This window comes from Pan paniscus, chromosome 8 (assembly GCF_029289425.2).
Source record: "Pan paniscus chromosome 8, NHGRI_mPanPan1-v2.0_pri, whole genome shotgun sequence".
Taxonomy (NCBI): Eukaryota; Metazoa; Chordata; class Mammalia; order Primates; family Hominidae; genus Pan; species Pan paniscus.
In genome coordinates, this window is record NC_073257.2 from 81,123,117 (window position 1) to 81,136,215 (window position 13,099).

Consider the following 13,099-nt stretch of genomic DNA (forward strand, 5'->3'; position numbering starts at 1 on the left):
GGAATGGGACAAAGATGCTGGTGGTATACAACAAACAGCCTCCAGCGTGCCAGCCCTGACACGGCTGCATGTCACTTTCTCCCCTTTTACTGGATGATCTTTTTCAACTTTGAATGGGACATTTATTATTGCCAAGATAATAGTGACCCCCTTAAGAATGTACAAATAGTCCCATAAAGGTCTTTATCATTTTTTAAACTGACTTTGGAGGTCTTTTTCTTATTTCTTTTATTTTCTTTTTTTTTTAAAGAGACGGAGTTTCTTAAAATGATTGTGTTTGGCACAGTCATAGCTCACTGCAATCCTCCCACCTCAGCCTCCCAAGTAGCTGGGACTACAGGCATGTGCCACCACACCCAGCTTTTTTTTTAAACTTCAGAATGGAAATAGGTTTTTTCTGATCCTAAAAGTAACACATGCTTCTTGTATAAAAACTCTTGACATTATTAATCATCACATCTAATGGTAGTATGACATTTTATTATGTCTGTTTTGTGGCTTATATAAGCAGCCCAAATGATGCACATTTTAAAATTGTTTGTACTTTTTGTGTATTATAAGTAACACCGTGGTGAACTTCTTGTTTTATTATTTCCTTAGGATAAAATGGTGGGGTAGGTGATAAATTAGAATTACATACAGTCAAAGGAATGGATTTATTACTATAGAAATATGATTATTATATACTGCATCAAAAATAAATATGTTACACATGTGAAAGATTTGGAAAGTTACTCATTTATCTTGAGATATCTTAGAAATGAAATGTGTCAACTTCTAGTATCCTTTCTCCTAACACACTCTCAAACAACAGGCTTTTGGATTCCGTGCCTCCCACTGCCATTAGTCACTTCAAACAATCAGCTGAGAAGCTGATAGAGGAGAAGGGAGCTGTGGAAGCTCTGGCAGCAGCACTGGCCCATATTTCAGGTGCCACGTCCGTAGACCAGCGCTCCTTGATCAACTCAAATGTGGTAAGGTTCTGCAGCACATTCCTGACACTTCATAATTTGGGGTATGAGCAGGATATGAAAGGGTTTCATTTAAGCTTCCCAGTTGTTTTCATTTTCTCATGAAGTTAGTAAAGTATTAATTGTATTTTACAATTTCTGGCCAGACACAGTGGCTCATGCCTGTAATCCCAGCCCTTTGGGAGGCACAGGCTTGAGCCTACAAGTTTGAGATCAGCCTGGGCAACCTAGTGATACTCTGTCTCTACAAAAAAAAAAAAAAAAAAAAAATTAGCTGGGCGTGGTGACATGCTGTGGTCCCAGCTACCTGGGAGGCTGGGATGGGAGGAGGGAGGATTACCTGAGCTCAGGAGGTTGAGGCTGCAGAGATCCATGATGGTGCCACTGCACTCCAGCCTGGGTGACAGAGTGAGACTCTGTCTCAGAAAAGAAAAGAACCAATAATTCCCATGTTTAAACACACATACACATACATGCAAATCCATAGAGGCAGAAAATATGAGTGGTCCTGACTGGCTGTGTGGAGGGAGGAATGGCAGTGGCTAGTAATGGATGCAGGATTCTTTTGGGTGGATTATGCCATGTTCTGAAATTTTAGATAGTGCTGAATGGTTGCAGATCTTACAAATATACTAAAACAAACAAAAAAACCACTGGATTATATACTTTCAAATGGTGAATTTTGTGGTATGTGATTTTTAATTGTTTTAATCCTAAAGTAGCCCAAACATATATATGCGCATAAATGCATATAATACATTTAGCCAGCATACCTAGAAACTTTAGAAGGTGTATGCTTTTCTTTTCCTGTAAATTCAAATTTTTATTGAGATAATTGTAGATTTACATGTAGCTGTAAGAAATAATACAGAGAGATCCTTTGTATACTCTGCTCAGCTTCCCTAAATGGCAATATTTTGGAAAACTATAATACCACAACCAAGATATTGACATTGGTACAATCAACCAGTCTTACTCAGAGTTCCCCAAGTAAAACGAGGGACTGTTTGTACTAATTGTTTGTGTGAGATGTATGTTTTTAGGAATAACTTTTCAAGAAATATTTTAGAATCACAAAAGCAGGTATTTATCAATTAGGTTTATTTTCAGCACTTTAATTTTATTCTCCTTTCTTGTGTTGTAAGGGTTTTGTGACCATGATCTTGCAGTGCTCAATTGAAATGCCAAATATTAGTTATGCTTGGAAAGAACTTAAAGAGCAGCTGGGCGAGGAGATTGATTCCAAAGTGAAGGGAATGGTTTTTCTCAAAGGAAAGCTGGTAAGGCTGGAGTCTCTGTTGTAACCTTGATGGGGCTTTATGTGGGCAGGAAAACAGTGTGGTGTGGGTTCTTCCTGTTCTGTGGGGATGCTGCATTTCTTCACTCTCTCATCTTCCCTGGGTAATCTCATCTGTGATCCTCAGATGCCACTCTGCCACTGACAACTACTGTACCTCTATCTCCACCCTGAACCGTTCTCACAATGCCAGACTTGATCCAGCTGCTTCCCTGACATCTCTACCTAAATAGCTTATTTAAAGTAACTTTTTCAGAATCTTTTTTTTTCTTAGCAATCCTATTCTAGCACTGGACTTATTCAGAATCTTGAATTCAAATTAAAAATGAAAAAATTTGCCTCCCAAACCTGGTGTTCTTTCTTCTGAGGCCTTCTCTTTGTTTATGCCATAGACTATCACAAGGATTCTGAAACATTTTGGTTTCACAATCCCTTTAGCAAATGTTAGGGACCCCCAAAAGCTTTTGTTTACATGGGTTATATCTATTGATACTGTATTAGAAATTAAAACTGGAACTCTAAAACACAATATCATGTTCCATTAGTCATCAGAGCAATGATTTTATCACGTCATATATGTCTAGGAAACTCCACTGTACCCTTGAGGGAATGAGTGTGGAAAGGGCAACATTATTATGAAAATAATTTTGACTTGGCGAAGCCCCTAAAAGATCTCAGGTTTCCAGGTTTCCATTGGCCTAGTGAACTAATCGGATTTATCTGCAACTTATTGCATGTCTAGCCATGTTGTTATCTCCTTAAGCAACTCCACAAAACTTGTGGGATAAAGTCTCAACCCTTTCATAGGAGGATAAGATCCTTCATGTCCTGGCCTCTGCTAACCTTACAGCTTAATTTCTACCTCATTGCTACCAACACCATTTACTCCAGCAGTGCCCAGTACACCATGCTTTATCTCATCCTCAGTGCATGCTGAACCTACTATTTATAGTAATCTTTCGGCTGGGCGCCGTGGCTCATGCCTGTAATCTCAGCACTTTGGGAGGCTGAGGTGGACGGATCACCTGAGGTCGGGAGTTTGAGACCAGCCTGACCAACATGGAGAAAACCTGTCTGTACTAAAAATACAAAATTAGCCGAGGATAATGGCGCATGCCTGTAATCCCAGCTACTCAGGAGGCTGAGGCAGGAGAATCACTTGAACCCGGGTGGCGGAGGTTGCGGTGAGCCGAGATCGCGCCATTGCACTCCAGCTTGGGCAACAAGAGTGAAACTCCGTCTTAAAAAAAAAATTTTATATATATATAAATCTTTTCCTCCAAAGTAGCTTTTATGACTTTGCTTAGCCTTAAATCTTACCAGGCAATGTTAGGGGCGTCTTTATCTGTACTTCAGAGTCTTTAGGACACATGTTTATGCAGGTAAACTTTTACCTTGCTGTGTTTGCTAATGGAGAGCCTCAAGAACACTCAAAGGCAAAAAGTGTTTTCTAATTACCTCTATACCCAGTGAATGCCTGGGATTATACTCTACTTCGTAAATATGTAAGCGAAGATTCCCATGAATGGCAAAATCCACCAGTAGGTGATGATACCTATGTTATGATTGGGTAAATTTTGGGGTGAAAGGGGTGTTCCTTATAAAATATTGCAGTTGAAGACAGCAGGGAGAGGAGTGCCTGTATTAGTTAACACATAGTTTGACTATATTTTTAGATGATTTCCTTGATTGGAGAGGATGGCACTTAATATTAAAGATGGTGTCCTGGCTAGGTGCCATGGCTCACACCTGTAATCTCAGTATTTTGGGAAGCTGAGCTGGGAAGATAATTCTTGAGACCAGCCTGGGTAATGTAGTGAGACCCTGTCTCTACCAAAAAAAAAAAAAAAAAAAAAGCCAGATGTAGTGGCATGCACCTGTAGGAATTCAAAGTTACAGTGAGTTGTTAATTGCACCACTGCACTCCAGCCTAGGCAGTAGAGCAAGACCCTATCTTAAGAGGGGAAAAAAAAAGATGGTGTCCTGTATTATTTTTTTCATACTCTTACAGAAGGCTGAATTAAGAAAAACCAGAAAATCAACAATAGAAGATCACTTGTTTTTCTGCTTTTAATTAGGTCATTCTGAATAGCTGGCATTGCTTTTCTGATGGAAGGCAGTATATAGTTTAGACTATAGGTTTTAGAGCCATACAGACTAGATTTTAAATACTTGCGCCATTTAATAGCTGTGGGGCCTTAGACAAGTCAGCTAACCTTTCCAAGCCTGTTTGCTCAGCAATAAAATGTAGCTAATAGCCACTAGGGGGTTAGCACAGTGTAATAGCTAAGACTCTGTCTATAGTTAGAAAGTTCTAAATCATTTGGGGTTCTTTTTTTCAATGTTCCTTGTCTTTCTGCAGTGTACTTTTGGCAGCTATAATGTATTAGCTTTGGTCTAAAGTTCATCTAAAATTATACCTGGTGGTTTTTTTGCTTTATGTTTTTTGTTTTCTTTTTTTTAAAGAATACGTGGTCTTTTAAAGGGAGTATTTTTCATGTGCGTTGGTTGGATTAACTTCCATTTGCTTTGATTTCTAGGGTGTTTGCTTTGATGTACCTACCGCATCAGTAACAGAAATACAGGTATTCTTTTCCCTTAGATTTTAAAGTTAACGTACCTAAATTGTAGAATGTTAATTATGAAAATAGAGAATAATAGATTGGGAAACAATAGTTCTGGTTCCTTTAGTAAGAGATAATCGATAATTAAATTTTGGAATATTCCCCCCTAACTTTTTAATTCTGATATTTTTGTAGTTGAACCCACCTGGTTTCTATATTTCCTTTATACAAAGTTGTGAATGATATCCAGCTCTCCCCACCCTTTAACACTTATATATGGTATATAGATTTTGTGTGTGTGTGTGTGTGTGTTTTCAGACAGAGTCTCGCTCTGTCGCCCAGGCTGGAGTGCAGTGGTGCAATCTCGGTTCACTGCTACCTCCGCCTCCCGGGTTCAAGCGATTCTCTTGCCTCAGCTTCCCAAGTAGCTGGGATTATAGGCCCATCACTACCCCCAGCTAATTTTTCGTATTTTTAGTAGAGACGGGGGTTTCGCCATGTTGGCCAGGCTGGTCTCGAACTCCTGACCGCGGGTGATCCACCCACCTCCCAAAGTGCTGGAATTACAGGCATGAGCCACCACGTCCAGCCTACAGGTTTTCATAGACATTTAAAGTTGTTACATCTTTATTCAATACTGTGAGAAATGTGTGCTTAATATATTTGTTTTATTACCTTTGGCTGTAGATACCCTGTAGCAATTGAGTTGAATAAATGGTTTAATAACTTAATAAATGAAGTAGTGATGAGGGCTATTTCTCATAATGAAACTATATTTTCCCACACTTCAGGGACACTGGCTTTTGGACCATGATGGGTGGCCAGTGTTATTTTTGACCAGTGACTTGTTAAGCACTTATGTTATCACCTTTTCTTTGAAGAAATGGCAAATATTTTGTTTTTCTCATGCTTTTTAAAAATTGAATACTAATTAAAGCACACAAAAACAAAACATTCTCTCAACAGGAGAAATGGCATGATTCACGACGCTGGCAGCTCTCTGTGGCCACAGAGCAACCAGAACTGGAAGGACCACGGGAAGGATATGGAGGCTTCAGGGGACAGCGGGAAGGCAGTCGAGGCTTCAGGGGACAGCGGGACGGAAACAGAAGATTCAGAGGACAGCGGGAAGGCAGTAGAGGCCCGAGAGGACAGCGATCAGGAGGTGGCAACAAAAGTAACAGATCCCAAAACAAAGGCCAGAAGCGGAGTTTCAGTAAAGCATTTGGTCAATAATTAGAAATAGAAGATTTATATAGCAAAAAGAGAATGATGTTTGGCAATATAGAACTGAACGTTATTTTTCATGCAAAGTTAAAAGCACATTGTGCCTCCTTTTGACCACTTGCCAAGTCCCTGTCTCTTTCAGACACAGACAAGCTTCATTTAAATTATTTCATCTGATCATTATCATTTATAACTTTATTGTTACTTCTTCATCAGTTTTTCCTTTTGAAAGGTGTATGAATTCATTACATTTTTATTCTAATGCATTATCTGTAGATTAGAAGATAAAATCAAGCATGTATCTGCCTATACTTCGTGAGTTCACCTGTCTTTATACTCAAAAGTGTCCCTTAATAGTGTCCTTCCCTGAAGTAAATACCTAAGGGAGTGTAACAGTCTCTGGAGGACCACTTTGAGCCTTTGGAAGTTAAGGTTTCCTCAGCCACCTGCCGAACAGTTTCTCATGTGGTCCTATTATTTGTCTACTGAGACTTAATACTGAGCAATGTTTTGAAACAAGATTTCAAACTAATCTGGGTTGTAATACAGTTTATACCAGTGTATGCTCTAGACTTGGAAGATGTAGTATGTTTGATGTGGATTACCTATACTTATGTTCGTTTTGATACATTTTTAGCTTCTCATTATAAGGTGATTAATGCTTTAGTGAATTCTTCATAGATAGTATATATAAAAGTACATTTTAATAGAAAGCCAGAGTTTTAAGGAATTTCACATGTATAAGGTGGCTCCATAGCTTTATTTGTAAGTAGGCTGGATAAATGGTGCTTAAATGGTAATGTACTCCACTTCTTCCTATTGGAAGATTAACATTATTTACCAAGAAGGACTTAAGGGAGTAGGGGGCGCAGATTAGCATTGCTCAAGAGTATGTAAAAAAAAAAAAAAAAAAAAGAACCAAACCACTGGAAATAATCAAATGCAAAAAGGTAACAAATTCATAACTGGAGAGCAAAGAGAAGAACAAGTATGATTTGGATGATAAAGCATTGTTTTAATGGTGAAAACTTCACAGATCACTAATGTTTCTAGAGGTTAACTTCAAGTGGGCAAGCTGGGGTTTTTAGGTAGTCAGTGGCCTAGTTCCTAAAGCCACAGTATAGGATCTGTTAAACTGAATGTCTGTTGAAAGTTTGTTTTAGCTGCTTGGAGGCTTCCTTTTAAGACAAACTATATGTGATTAAGTTGTTTTGAGGGAACTGAAGAACCTGATGTAGCCCCTGGCCAGATAACTGCCTGATTTCTCAGATATTATTTCTCTGGGAAACATTCTACATAGCACAGGAGCTTAAGAGTGGCATTATCTTCTCGCCTTAATTTCCAGAGATTATTTCTGTACTGAGAATCCTGGAACTACTATGCTAGGAAATTTAAAGCCGCATGGTCTGTCTTGTTTTCATTTAATTATTGTGAATACCTAGAATCTTTCTAGGTCCTGATTTCTCTTGCTTAATCCAGTCTTTATCTCTAACTGCCCCTTATTTGATCACCATGTACTAGGAGCTCTGATAGCCAGCTCAGCTCCTAATCCTTGAGGCAACATTCTTTTTCTATTTGAACTTCAGTTCTGTCCTTGAATCCCGACTAGATATTTCTTGCCCTCTGGTCTCAGAATTCTCTTGGCTTTTATTCCTTGATCCACTTGCCAGTTTTATCACTTTACCCTTGTTCCTCATGGCTTTCCATCAAGCCATGGGTATTAGGTGACAGTGTAATTTATTAGATTCTGGTTTTGCCCAAATACTGGGCATGCTTTAATAACAACTGAACCATTTCATTATTTGGATAGGCATGGGTACCTTATCAAGCAGATTAAAAGGATATGGTACCCATCCTTTAGAAAAGAACAGCTAAAACCTTGTTGTGGATTATGGATTTAGCCTAAAGAAAAATAATCTGGCATAAATTAAGAGTAAGAGGGAAGATTAATAGAAATTTCACTTCACATAACTTAAAACCTGGCTATTTCAATAAAGGACTAAAGTTTCTCCTGGATCCCAGAATTCAACCTGTATTTATAAATGTATAATGTATTTAGCTACTTTTTGGTTTAAATGAACTTGTTGGGTTAGCTTGGTAAATGTTATAATTTTCACTATTTTCTACAAAGAAAATATTTTCTAATTTAAGTTGGAGCTATCTGTGCAGCAGTTTCTCTACAGTTGTGCATAAATGTTTTTACTATAAAATGAGCTAATGTATAAAATACTGCTGTATACCATAATAAAGATAGTAATACTTGATTTTAGTGGCTTTTGTTTTCTAAAATGAAAATAGCTTGAAATATTTATTATAAAAATAATAAAAGCTAGATATAAAAATCTAAAGAGAAAAAAAACCAGTCACCCTTATCTAATATTTTAGTGAGCAGTCTTCCACATGTTCATTTATAAAATTGGAATTATTTGATTTTGTGTATTGCTTTTCCCCCCTCAACATGTTGTGCACAATTTTGTACAGGCTTACATGGACATTTTTGATGACATGTTTTCTTGTATGGATATGCCACTACACATTTAACCAGTACTCGATGTCCATGTTGGTTATTTCTAATTTTTCACCATTATAAACAACCCTAAAGTTAATATCCTCACATATGTGTTTGCATACTCGTCTGTCACCTTAGGATACGTTTTCTAAAGGTAGAACTACAGCTTTGAACTCCTAGGCTCAAGTGATCTTCCCTCTCAGCCTCCCAAGTAGCTGAGACTACAGGGGGGTACCACCAAACCTGGCTAATATTTAAATTTTTTATAGAGATGGAGTCTCATTCTGTTGACCAAGCTGTTTGTGACCCCTGGCCTCAAGCAATCGTCCTGCCTTGGCCTCCCAAAGTGCTGGGATTATAGGTGTGAGCCACCATGCCCGCCCTCTTCTAATTATCTGTCATGAGATGGATCTCCAGTCATTGCATTGAGGTTTATGTATTTAATATATTTAGTGTTTTCCCTATACCGGGGCATGGATTTTTGTCTTTCTTTGAGACAGGGTCTCTATCTGTTACCCAGGATGGAGTTCAGTGGCATGATCATAGCTCACTGCAGCCTTGAACTCCTGGGCAATAATGACCCTCTTACTTCAGTCTCCCACTTAGCTAAGACTATAGGCATGTGCCGCCACACCTGGCCAATATTTCTTTAAAAATGTTTTTTGTAGAAAAATTAGCTGGGCATGGTGGCGGGCGCCTGTAGTCCCAGCTACTTGGGAGGCTGAGGCAGGTGAATGGCGTGAACCCGGGAGGCAGAGTTTGCAGTGAGCTGAGATCGTGCCACTGCACTCCAGCCTGGGTGACAGAGCAAGACTGTCTCAAAAAAAAAAATGTTTTTTGTAGAGCCAGGGATCTCACTATACTGTCCAGGCTGGTGAATTTTTGTCCATTTTTTACTGCTGAATTCCCAGCACCTACAACAGTGCTGGCAAATAATAGATAACTAAATATTGAACAGGTGAACAAATTTTTTTTTTTTTTTTTTTTGAGACAGGGTCTCACTCTGCTACCCAGGCTGGTGTGCAGTGGCTTGATCACAGCTCACCGCAGCCTCCAACTGCCAGGTTCAGGTGATCTCCCATGTCAGCCTCCTGAGTAGCTGGGACTACAGGCATCCACCACCATGCCTGTCTAATTTTTGTATTTATTTATTTATTTTTTTGTAGATACGGGGTTTCGCCATGTTGCCCAGGCTGGTCTTGAACTCCTGGGCTCAATCGATCCCGCGACCTCGGCCTCCCAAAGTGCTAGGATTACAGGTGTGAGCCACTGCGCCTGGCCCAAATCATTTTAAATGTACTGGGAGATACACTGATAGGAGGCCAAACTGGCAGCAGGACTGCCTGTTAGAAGTAATCAGATGATGGTGGCCTAAACTAATGGAGATAAAAAGATGTACACAGAGCTCTTTAGGAGGTGGACTAAGCAGTACTATCTGGTTTTAGGTTTAATGACAGAAGAGGCCTGGTGCAGTGGCTCATGCCTGTAATCACAGTACTTTGGGAGGCCAAGGTGGGCAGATTACTTCAGGTCAGGAGTTCGAGACCAGTATGGCCAACATGGTGAACACCCCCCCAACCCCGTCTCTACCAAAAATACAAAAATTAGCTAGGTGTGGTGGTGCACACCTGTAATCCCAACTACTCAGGAGGTTGAGGTTGCAGTGAGCTGAGACCACGCCAGTGCACTCCAGCCTGGGCAACAAAGCAAGACTCCGTCTCAAAAAAAAAAAAAAAAAAAAAAAAAGAATGACAGAACAGGCTGGGCTTGGTAATCCCAGCACTTTAGGGGGCTGAGGTGGGAGGATTGCTTGATAAGCCTGGGCAACATGGCAAGGCCCCATCTCTACCAAAAAAAAAAAAAAAATGCAGGAAATCAGCCTGGTGGATGGTGGTGCCATTCACTGACATGTAGAACTGCAAATGTGGCAAATTTGGTATGGGAAGGAAGGGGCATGTGAAGAGGAAGATCATTTAGACTTGAACATACTGATACACAGCAGCTATTGAAACATTCAGGTGTGATTGTTGTAGCTGGATGTTGGATATTCCAGTCTGGAGCTCTGGAGAGCCATCTGGCCTGGAGACAAAGTGGGAGTGAGCAGCGTGTTTAATGATAGACCTGGAAATGGATGAGATCTCCCAGGGATAAGGTTTAGGAAGGACTTTCTAGGAGCATTAACACTTAAAGGATAGACGTTTAATTTTATTTATTCTTCAGAATAATTCTGTCGAGGTAAGTAGTATCATTCAGATTTTACTGTGGGAAACCTGAAGCTTAAAAAAGTTAACGTCAATAAGAAAGCTGGTCGGTCTGAGGTTCAAACCATATGTCTATGAGCTCCCAAAATCAATGCTCCTTTGTATGTCTCAAAGCACTGTACACAGCTGGTGCTTAATAGTTAAAATCTTCTATCACCCCTCCCCATTTGACTTGATAACTTAGGAAGGTAAAAGGCATGAGGCGGCTTTCACAGCTGTGGGAGTTAGCTCTTGTTACCTTGGGCAGTTGTACAGATTCCTACAACCTGTATTTCAGGGTCGAAGTGAAAATATTTGTCTATCACTGAGTGTTTTGTATATTTATGGCTCTCGATCAAGAGATTATGTGTCAATGATAATAATCAGCTCTTGGCTACATTTCAATTTTTTTTCTTTTAAGTTCTGGGATACATGTGCAGAACATGCAGGTTTGTTACATAGGTATACATGTGCCATGGTGGTTTGCTGCACCTATCAACCTGTCAGCTAAGTTTTATGCCCCGCATACATTAGGTATTTGTTCTAATGCTCGTGTTTTCTTTTTTTCTGAGGCAGTCTCGCTCACTGTAACCTCCACCTCTTGGGCTCAAGCCATCCTTCCGCCTCAGCCTCCATGGTAGCTGGGACTACAGTCGCGCGCCACCACGCCCGGCTAATTTTTTTAAAAAAATTATGTAGAGATGGGTCTTGCTATGTTGCCCACTCCAGTGGGCATCCCAAAATGTTACTGGCATCCCAAAATGTTAGGATTGCAGATGTGAGCCACTGCGCCTGGCCTTTTTAAAAAAAAGTTTTATCCAGTGACAGGCTGGGCTATACACTTAATGTCTAAAGGTTTTTGCCTTTCAGTTCATATCAACGCGAGTAGAGTTAGCTAGCTATGTTTGTAAACAATATTCCGATATGCTTCGTTAAAGTAAGCCGATATTAAACATTTATATAAATCCATCCTCCCAGGGTCAATCTGGAGATAAACTCACCGCTGCAGGGGGTGGGGAAGGAGGTGGGAACACGCTCATTGACAACTTCATTTCCATGAGAATGGTTGCTGTGGTGATTGCTGCGTCTTCCCATTGGTCATTGCCGAGCGTATTGCGGTTCTCCGTGAGGGTTATATTGGTTCCCATTCCACAGCGGCCGCAACGTGTCGAGAGCCGTAAGTAAAGTGTCGCAAAGCAGAAGGAAGGCGGGAGTCCCGACTGCAAACATTGAAGAAAGCCAGGCAGTAGAGGCCGCTATGGCGAACGTTCCGTGGGCAGAGGTCTGTGAGAAATTCCAGGCGGCGCTCGCTCTGTCGCGGGTGGAACTGCATAAAAATCCGGAGAAGGAACCGTACAAGTCCAAATACAGCGCCCGGGCGCTACTGGAAGAGGTCAAGGCGCTGCTCGGCCCTGCGCCTGAGGACGAGGATGAGCGGCCTGAGGCCGAGGACGGCCCGGGTGCCGGTGACCACGCCCTGGGGCTGCCGGCTGAGGTGGTGGAGCCCGAGGGGCCCGTCGCCCAGCGAGCGGTGAGGCTGGCAGTCATCGAGTTCCACCTCGGGGTGAACCACATCGACACGGAGGAGCTGTCGGCGGGGGAGGAGCACCTGGTGAAATGCCTGCGGCTGCTGCGCAGGTACCGGCTCTCGCACGACTGCATCTCTCTCTGCATCCAGGCGCAGGTGAGAGCGAGCCCGGCCAGGCCGGCCCCTGTTGGCAAATGGCGAGGGATGGGGAGGAGCCCCTGCCAAGGCCAAGGGCAGACGTTGTAAGGCGCAATTCGTCCCCACGTTTTTGTAGCTCTGGACTGAGTCCCAAAGAGCGTCTGTGGTCTTCAAAAAAGCCAGTCTTATGGAATTATTGCCTTGTAACTAGATCTCCCACAGTCGGCCGTCCCCAGACTCCGTGTCCACCCTCGTCGCCCACACCAATATCGCTTGCTGCTGCTTCACTTAGACGTGGCGATGCATTGGTGTCCGAGACCCTCCTACATCGTCATGCGCTTTCCTCTCCACCAGTCCAACTCCTGTTCATTCTGTTAAGAAAATCCAAAGTAATTTAAATCTTAACGTCTCAAGGAAATGACAATGACCGGAGTACATTCTTTTTTGGTTTTGTTTTGTTTTTGTTTTTTTCTTAGAGATGGGGTCTCACTGTGTCGCCCAGGTTCGAGTTAAGTGGCACCATCATAGCTCATTGCAGCTTCCACCTCTTGGGCTCAAGCAGTCCTCCTGCCTCAGCCTTCATAGTAGCTGGAACCACAGGCGCATGCCACCATTCTTGGTAATT

At 41.4% G+C, this 13,099-nt stretch overlaps 2 protein-coding genes across 5 annotated transcripts in view; both read left to right on the top strand.

Moving 5' to 3' along the window:
• DDX21 (DExD-box helicase 21) overlaps positions 1-8,323 on the top strand; it is a 28,999-nt gene extending 20,676 nt beyond the window's left edge. For both annotated transcript variants that reach the window (XM_003815912.5, XM_034930701.3), the window contains exons 12-15: positions 815-974; positions 2,117-2,251; positions 4,809-4,853; positions 5,799-8,323. In XM_003815912.5, the coding sequence (XP_003815960.2) occupies positions 815-974; positions 2,117-2,251; positions 4,809-4,853; positions 5,799-6,068 (610 nt within the window). In that variant the 3' untranslated portion in view covers positions 6,069-8,323. The remainder of the gene's footprint in view (positions 1-814; positions 975-2,116; positions 2,252-4,808; positions 4,854-5,798) is intronic.
• A 2,439-nt stretch (positions 8,324-10,762) lies between these two features.
• Positions 10,763-13,099, top strand: part of KIFBP (kinesin family binding protein) — a 29,431-nt gene continuing 27,094 nt past the window's right edge. For 2 of the 3 annotated variants that reach the window (XM_055092921.1, XM_003815916.4), the window contains exon 1: positions 10,763-12,492. In XM_055092921.1, the coding sequence (XP_054948896.1) occupies positions 12,067-12,492 (426 nt within the window). In that variant the 5' untranslated portion in view covers positions 10,763-12,066. Of the gene's footprint in view, positions 12,493-12,950; positions 13,094-13,099 lie in introns of all 3 variants that reach the window. The other variant, XM_055092922.1, reaches the window with a different exon arrangement.